Here is a 9197-nt window from a genome sequence, read left to right on the forward strand (position 1 = left end):
GGAGGGGAGGGCGAGGGGCCAGCCAGTGGTGGGATCACCCGACAGGGAGCCACAGCAGAGGGCCCAAAGAGCCACATGCGGCTCTGGAGCCGCAGGTTGCTGACACTTGGCTTAAACAATGTGTAGGTTCTAACAAAACTATTATTTCTACAGAGCAGCTCATACCTGTCATCATGGAAGCTGTTGTGTAGGATCACGACTGCAGCTTCCGCACAGTCTGCTGAGTAGATTTTGTAACTTTTCTGAGGTTTACTGGAATATGCTTCAAAAAGGAACTTGGCCTGCCGTCCTTTTTAAGCGCTTGTTACTGTATTTCTTGGAGTATAAGATGCACTTTAGTTTTTGGGAAGGAGGGGTGGGGGGAAATTCTGCCTACCAGGCAGGGGTGAAATCCAGCAAGTTCTGACAGGTTTTGGAGAACCGGTAGCGGAAATTTTGAGCAATTCGGAGAACCGGCAAATACCACCTCTGGCTGGCCCCAGAGTGGGATGGGAATGGAGATTTTGCAAATTCCTTCCCCTGCCATGCCCACCAAGCTACACCATGCCCACCAAGCCACGCCCACAGAACCGGTAGTAAAAAAAATTGGATTTCATCACTGCTACCAGGTATTCATCTGGCTAGCGTCCTTAGCCTGGTCAGCTTCAGCGCATTAGTTCGCTTGCTGGTTTTGAGCAGTGGAAATTTTGAATAGTTCAGAGAACTGGTAGTAAAAATTCTGACTGGCTCTGCCCCCATCTATTCTCTGCCTCCTGAGTCCCAGCTGATCGGGAGGAAATGGGGATTTTGCAGTAACCTTCCCCTGGATTGGGGAGGGAATGGTGATTTTGTAGTATCCTTCCCCTGGAGTGGGAAGGGAATGGAGATTTTGCAGTATCCTTCCCCTGCCACGCCCACCAAGCCACACCACGCCCACCAAACCACGCCCACAGAACCAGTAGTAAAAAAAATTGAAACCCACCACTGCCCCCCACCCACCACAAATTCCCCCCCCCAAACCACCCAAACATCCACACAACAGACCAAGTAATGCTGTCCAACAGCTCACTGATGGTGGCCTTTTAGTTCATTGTTGAGTGGCAATTATAGCTCTGGGATAAAAACTATTCAGAAGACAGTGTGGTCCGAGTTTGAATTGTTCTGTATCTTCTGCCAGAAGGCAACAATCCAAAAAGATTGGAAGCAGGATGGGAAGAGTCTCTGAGAATGTTACGCAATTTCCTCAAACAGCGAGATTCGAAGATGTCATCCAGGGCTGGTAGTTGGAGCCTGATGATATTCTGGGCAGTTTTAATGATTCTCTGTAGAGCATTTTTATCCGCTACAGAGCTGCTCCCATACCATGCAAGAATGCCGCATGTCAAGACACTCTCAATGGTGCTGCGATAGTAGGACAGAAGTAGATGCTGAGATAGATTTATCTTCCTGCACATTCTCAGGAAGTACAGCCTCTTCTGTGCCTTCTTCACAATAGCTGGGTGTTCTGTTAATATGATTTATTGGGTTAGGGATTTTCTGTCTTCACTGTGAGTTGTATTGTGTTGAAGGGCGTGCACTGAAGGAGTTCAACCAATCTCATTGTACATATGTTGTGCACTGACCATAAAGTTTTGAAATTTTTTTAAAAAATGATACTAAGAATGAAGAGATGGGTCAAAAGGGGGAAATGTTTCTTCTCTCCATCTCCATCTGTTTTTCTTTGTCCATGTCATCTGTAGGAAAATCAAACCTTCATCGATTTGCTTGGAGACCATGGAAAACCAGTATGGCTATCATGGGAACTGGTAAAATGGATGATGAGACTCTCTTCTCACACGTTTCCAGCCATTGGTAAGAACTCAAGACCTGGGGCAGTTCTTTATGTTTGTACTTTGCCACTTCTATTTTTTAAAAAAATCTTATGGTTTTGCCTTAGGCAGGATGTTGATTGGACCCGAAGACTTCCATCATCCCTTCTAAGTCTAGAATTCTATGATTCTACATCATGGGACTCTACCCTGTTTTCCCCAAAAATAAGACATCCCCTGATAATAAGTCCAATCGGGCTTTTGAACACATGGCAATAAGGCCAAGTGCTTATTTCAGGGTTTAAAAAAATATAAGACAGGGTCTTATTTTCGGGGAAACACGGTACTCATCTGTCTGGTGCAGGGGTCTCTAACATCAAGAACTTTTAAGATTTGTGAACTTCAATTCCCAGAATCCCTCAGACAGCTCTGTACTACTGTATTTAAACAGGTGGAACAAACCGTTTTTGCCGTGAATTGGTCTGTCTCAATATGTTTTTCTCTCCAGTACTAGGATTAACGGAGAAGTTGACGAAATACAATTCGAAGGCGAACGCCAAGGTAGCCAGCATGGCACAGAGCCTTCGAGCAGAGATGGTAGAATTGCTAGGAGAGAATGGTATCTTCTTATACCCTTCACACCCTGTACTAGCTCCCAAGCATCACGTGCCTTTGGGCATGCCCTTCAATTTTGCCTACACAGGTAAGAAACTCGCAGCAATTCAAACCTTGTTCGAATTGCTGCGATTGATGTAACACTCTTTCTGGATGCTGCAGTTGATAGATTAGAAAATTGGGTGGGAATGGTTGGCAAAAGCAAGGAACGTTGCTACAGCAGGCATTTTAATTTAATTAAGAACCTTGGTAGTACAGGGGTTTAAGGCACCCTGTTATTAAGCTGGTTATTAAGACCAGCTGCCTGCAATTACTGCAGGGTTCGAATCTCGCCAAGGCTCAAGGTTGACTCAGCCTTCCATCCTTTCTAAGGTAGGTGAAATGAGGACCCAGTTTGTGGGGGCAATAAGCTGACTTTGTATAAATATACAAAAGGATGAAGGCTATTGCTGAGCACATTGTAAGCCGCCCTGAGTCTTCGGAGAAGGGCGGCATATAAATCAAATTTAAAAAAAAATAATTAATTTTAATTTTGATTGGCAAGAGTGTGGGAATTGTGATTGCTCCAGACATGTGGAAGGAATGCTTTCCTAAGCATCTCTCTCTGCTGCTCATAAAAGCAGCCATGTCCGGCTTCGAGCTTCTGCTGAGCTTAAAAGATGCTGCTTTGAGAAGTTGGCTCATTAAAGCAGCTCCTTTTTTTTTTTTAAGGCTGTGCAGAATCCTGGGAAAAGATGTGAAGATAGTTATTCTTCCTAGTCAGAATATAGCAGCTGCTAGGGCTATAAGGGGATATTTTAACACAGCCTTCTATAAACAAGATTTATTCAATACCTTCATAAATGACTTCAATGAGGGAATAGAAGGGGAACTTAAAAATTTGTGGATGATACTAAACTGGCAGGAATAGCCAACACCCTAGATGATAGGTTCACGATCCAGATGGATCTCAACAGATTTAAACACTGGGCCCTAGCTAACAAATGAAATTCAACGTAGAGAAAAGTAAAGTCTTACACTTAGGCAAGAAAAACCCAAAGTACACATATAGATTGGGTGAAACCAGGCTTAATAGCAGGAACTATGAAAAGGATCTTGGAGTCTTAGTGGACAACCAATTAAATATAAGCCAACAGTGTGCGGTGGAAGCCAAAAAAGCCAATGCAATCCTAAATTGCATTAACAGAGGGATGCAATCAAGATCAAGTGAGGTATTAATACCACTCTATAAAGCCTTAGTAAGACCACACCTAGAATACTGCATCCAGTTTTGGTCACCACACTATAAAAAAGATGTTGAGACTCTAGAAAGAGTGCAGAGAAGAGCAACCAGGATGATTAGGGGACTGGAGGCTAAAACATATGATGAACGGTTGCAGGAACTGGGCATGATTAGTCTAGTGAAGAGAAGGACCAGGGGAGACATGATAGCCGTCTTCCAATATTTGAGGGGCTGCCACAGAGAGGAGGGGCTCAAGCTATTTTCCAAATCACCCGAAGGCCAGACAAGGAATAATGGATGGAAACTGAACAAGGAGAGATTCAACCTGGAAATAAGGAGGAATTTTCTGACAGAGAGAGCAATCAACCCATGGAACAGAAGTTGCCTTCGGAAGTTGTGGGAGCTTCATCACTGGAAGCTTTCAAGAAGAGACTGGACTGCCATCTGTCAGAAATGGTGTAGGGTTTCCTGCTTGGGCAGGGGGTTGGACTAGATGACCTACAAGGTCCCTTCCAACTCTGTTAATCTGTATCTATCTTTATCTGTATCTAAAACCCCATCTCTAATCTGTGCAAGACTCCGTGATGAGGTTTTCTGATAGCAAAGCAATAGGTTCCCTTCAGCCTTGGGCTATTGCAGCTGGGAGCTGGTCCGAAATAGCTGGAGTCGCCTAGGATTTACCACACGTGTAACATGAAACCTGATTTCTTTGCAAGTGTAGACTTGCGTGGGTGCACTTCCCCTGTGCTTCCACACCCCGCAAGAGCAAATGCAGCATAATATAGATGGCAGTCCCACAGTTCTTCTGCTGTTTCCTTGGGGTTCCATGGAGAAGAGAGGCAACCTAGCTAGAAATTGTAGTTTCAGTACTGATCCTAGAAGAGTATTGACAGTATTCTGAGTGAGAGGAAGGGTGGTTCAGAACCTATTTTAAAATTGATCAGAATCTTCAGCCAGGTCTTTGGTAATCATGATTGAAGCCATTTTTTTTTTCTTTTTCTTTGTTCCCATCTGGTTTGTTAGCTCTGTCATCTTCTCTCTCTCTCTCCCTCTCTCTCCCCATCTCTCTCTCTCTGACTCTCTCTTCCTCTGACTCACTCTCTCTGTTTGTTTATCTCTCTCCCTTTCCCTCTCTCTCCCTCTCTCCCCATCTCTCTCTCTCTGACTCTCTCTTCCTCTGACTCACTCTCTCTGTTTGTTTATCTCTCTCCCTTTCCCTCTCTCTCCCTCTCTCCCCATCTCTCTCTCTCCCTCCCTCCCTCTCCCCCTCCCCCTCCCCCTCTATCCCCATCTCTCTCTCTCCCTCCCTTCCTCTCCCCCTCCCCCTCCCCCTCTATCCCCATCTCTCTCTGACTCTTGCTCTCCGTCTCTCTCACTCACTCTCTCTGTCTGTCTCTCCCTCTCCCCCTCTCTCTCCCTCTATCCCCATCTCTCTCTCTCCCTCCCTCCCTCTCCCCCTCCCCCTCCCGCTCTATCCCCATCTCTCTCTCTGACTCTCTCTCTCCCTCCCTCCCTCTCCCCTCTCCCTCTATCCCCCCTCTCTCTCTCTGACTCTCGCTCTCCGTCTCTCACTCACTCACGCTCTCTATCTGTCTCTCCCCCTCCCTCTCCCCCCTCCCTCTATCCCCCCCTCTCTCTGACTCTCCCTGTCCGTCTCTCTCTCTCTCTCTGACTCACTCTCTCTGTCTGTCTCTTTCTCTCTCTTTCTGTGTGTGTGTGTCTGTGGCTTTCTCGTTTCAATGTTTTGAACAATTTGTAAATTGCCCAGGGTTGCTAGGAGTCGGGCAGCATATAAAATTATTATTATTATTATGGTTAGTCGCATAATCCTCCAGATCAGAGGTCTCCAACCTTGGCAACTTTAAGACTTGTGGACTTCAACTCCCAGAAGTCTTAAAATTGCCAAGATTGGAGACCCCTGCTCCAGATGGATTGGATTTGACATTTTTATCCAAGCTATCAAGTCCTTCCCAAGGGCCTGGGATAGGCAGATGTGGATGTGTTAAAGGTACCGTTGCGTTATTATTATTTACACCAGGGCAGAATTCGACCCTCTCTAGCAGCGTTGCCCTTTTAGAAGTGGACGTAGATTTCCTCTGATCTCTAGCAGTCGTTGGGTCTTTTGTGTTGGATGCTGGTTTATTCCTTGCATTCTTGCTTGTTGTGGCTTGCCAGCTGGCAGCAGAGTCGGACAGTGAGGAGGTTGGGGAGGAACGTGGGCCAGTCCTGGGGGCTGGGGAAAGCTCAGACCAGGTCTCTGCGTCAGAGGCAGAGAGGGAGTTAGGCGGCAGTGAGGCAGAGGAACAGCTGGAGCCCGTTCCCAGTATGCGCAGAGCTTGCAGAAGACAAAAACAACTCAGAAAGCAGGGGCGACTCGGGAGTAAAGCCACACCTTGGAGGTGATTGGCCCCTCCTGTAGGAAACAAAAGAGGTTTGCCAGTAATCCTTGCCTCCTGCTTGTTAAGGGAGCCTAGGTCAGAACATTGTTATAGATAAATCCAACAATGAAGGCTGGAATTTTCCAACTAACTGTATCACAACATCACGTCTAAACAATGACCATATGCTTCTCTCCCCTTTAAGGCCCACTCTGATCTCATAATCCCAGAGAATCTCCTTGGAATCCCTTTGGAAGTTTCGATTGCCCTGAAAGATTCCTCTTCAAATGCTTTATTCTGGTTTTACAGAAAAAGCGCTCCCAACCTTTGACCTCTCTGTTGTCTTTTTTTTTTTTTTCCCTTTCTTCCTTTCAGCCATCTTCAACATTCTGGGCTTACCCGTGACGCAGTGTCCTCTTGGCTTGAGCAAGGACGGACTCCCTTTAGGCATCCAGGTGGTGGCCGGACCCAATAATGACCACTTGACCTTGGCCGTGGCACAATACTTGGAGAAGGCCTTTGGCGGCTGGGTTCCCCCCGGCCAATCCTAACACGAGTTTCCCCCGGGATCTGAAGACCAAACGGAGAAGAACGCTATCCTCATCTGTGAAATCTAGAGCTAGGTGTCTGGGCTTGAGGTTTTTGAAGGGCCGTGTCACCTTTCCTAACGCAACCCAAGGGGATAGACATCGGGCCATGAACGTGTTAGCTAGGTTAGATCGTTTGCCGGTAAAGCCAAAGTGGTGAAGGAGTCAACTTCTCTTTGACTTCCTTGCTAGATTTTTTGAGGGGGGAGGATGCTGTCTCAGGGAAAAGCAAGGCTGAGAGAAAATGATGGGTGTTGTGAGGTGAACCCTTTTTACCCTTCGTTGGTAGAAGTAGGATTTGGGTGTCCTCTGCTGCTGTTACTTCTTCTTCTTCTTCTTCTTTTTTGGGGGGCTGCTTAGAAAATAATATTAGACCAAGAGAGATCTTGATGGAGTTGCATCCCTCTGATAGAAAGAACGGGAGAAACCAAGGTTCCCTTACTCGATTTGCACCGAGAAAAAGCCCTGCGACCTTGGCGTTGCTTCACCTCTTCGTGGACTTCTACTCAAGTGGAGGTTGATGTTGACGACGTCAGTGGGAGAATTTAATTTAATTTAATTTAATTAATCATATTTCTATGCCGCCCAACTCCCAAGGGAGAGGCGCAGAGCAGGAACCAAGTCCACTGAAAGATGTATTGATGGGCTCAAGAAAACTTCTGGTTAGGAGTCTGATGTGGCTCAGTGTTTCTGCCTTAGGCACTTCCTTCTTCTTCTTCTGTAGTAATCAGATATGGGTCCATAGAACCAGGAGTCCAAGTCATGCTTTATGTCGCCAAAAGAACTTTATCCTGTTTGATGGTTGATCCTTAACTGTGTTGCACGCACCACTTTATGGATTGGGGTGCCTGCGGTGGGACATGGTGGTCCCGTCCCTTGATTCTCGTGGGCCCACTAGGATGAAATATGTACTGCTGTCCTGACAAATCAATATAATGTAATGAATGTATTATTACCTGACCCTGGAGATCTGTAGTCTTGTTGATTTTTTAAAATTCACTTCGAACCGTTGTTATCTTTGAACACCATCTAAGGCAGTGATGGCGAACCTTTTCGGCACCGTGTGCCCAAACTGGAACGCGTGTGTATGTGTTGTGACCCAGGTGCAAGTAAGTAGTGTTAGACGCAAACAGTTCCAAAACAAACAGACTTTATTAGAACAGCTGAGAATTAATTCATTCTCAGCGTAGTCCAAACTAAATCAAAACAAATTCTTCATAACACAAATTCTTCAGTCTAATCACCAACCTTGGTATAATTAGGCAAACTGCCAAAGGCTTCTCTTGGCAAAAGTTCAGAAGCAGAAGACGCTGACCAGAGATAAGTACAGCAAGACAAGAACAAGTCTATCAACGTTGTTTTCCGACAAAGAGAACCAAGAGCCGTTGCTGGTCTTTTAAGCCTTATGGGAGGGGCCAATCATCTCTTGGCCCTATTCCCGAGTTGTCCTCTTTGCTTTAGCTGCTCTTGCCTTCTGGCAGCTCTTCTCATGCGTGCACTAGGAACAGGCTCGTCCTGTTCTTCTGCCTCTCTACTGTCAGCCTCTGGAGGCTCCGAAGTCCGCACATCACTCCCCGATGGCCCTGGTCCCATCTCTGCCTCTGACGCAGAGCCCTCATCCGGGCCTTCCCCAGCCTCCAGGACTGGCCCATGTTCTTCCTCAGCCTCATCGCTTTCCGACTCTGCTGCCAGGTCCGCAGGCTGCTGGCGAACCACAACAGTATGCATGTGCATGTGTGCGCTGGCCAGCTGGTCTTTGGGTTTCTGGCATGCACATGGATGCCAGCCAGCTGGTCCTCACGCATGCTGGAACACCGGAAACCTGAAGACCAGCTGGCTGGCACGCACATGCCTTTTTTTGGGCCATTTTTGGCCATTTTCAGGGCCGTTTTTTGGGGCCATTTTCGGGCCATTTTCTGGTGCTCCGGCTCCCACGAAGACCAGTTGGAAACCAGAAGAACAGCTGGTGACAGTGCACATGCCCACAGAAAGGACACTACATGCCACCTCTGGCACGCATGCATAGGTTCGCCATCACGGATCTAAGGCTATGATACCTGTCATGAGTCAAGTGGCTGAAACCTGCTCGTGGTTGAAGGTGTTGGAGGGCCTGTTCTCAACTCTAGGCCTCTGTAAGTGTGTCAAGATGCGTTTCCAAGATCTGGTCACCCAAATGGAAGTGCTGTCCGAAGAGACCTTTCAGCATTTTACACTGGGGAAGTCAACCTTCGTTGGGGATTTTGAGAGTGTTCTCACAAAATGACTTCCTGGGTGGGCACCGCCAGCTGTAAACCACTTGCTTTCCAGAAGTCAAGCTGTTGAGTTGGGTCACTTTGCCAGCAATTCGTAACTGACTGTTCTGTCCCCGTTCCACACACACACACACCAATAGACGTTCAAGAGTTAAAGACCAAACCAGCCGGCAAAATCCTTTTCCTTATGATAACGGAACTTGGCAACAACCTAGTGGCTGCCTGCCAAGAGTTTATTACTTATAAAGAGGAGAGATAACTTCTCCCCGCTTCTGGTACATCAAAGGAAACAGCTCAATAATTACAGAGTCAATCAAGTCCAAAGATAATCCAGCAAAGTCTATAGCAAAAGTCCG

General features: G+C 46.7%; 1 protein-coding gene across 1 annotated transcript in view; it reads left to right on the forward strand.

The window, feature by feature from the left end:
* FAAH2 (fatty acid amide hydrolase 2) overlaps window positions 1–7556 on the forward strand; it is a 34187-nt gene extending 26631 nt beyond the window's left edge. The window contains exons 9-11 of the mRNA XM_034424061.3: window positions 1719–1830; window positions 2296–2490; window positions 6378–7556. Of these exons, the coding sequence (XP_034279952.1) occupies window positions 1719–1830; window positions 2296–2490; window positions 6378–6553 (483 nt within the window). The 3' untranslated portion in view covers window positions 6554–7556. The remainder of the gene's footprint in view (window positions 1–1718; window positions 1831–2295; window positions 2491–6377) is intronic.
* Window positions 7557–9197: the final 1641 nt, after the last annotated feature.

This window comes from Pantherophis guttatus, chromosome 12, assembly GCF_059756535.1.
Source record: "Pantherophis guttatus breed Tessera chromosome 12, ASM5975653v1, whole genome shotgun sequence".
Taxonomy (NCBI): Eukaryota; Metazoa; Chordata; class Lepidosauria; order Squamata; family Colubridae; genus Pantherophis; species Pantherophis guttatus.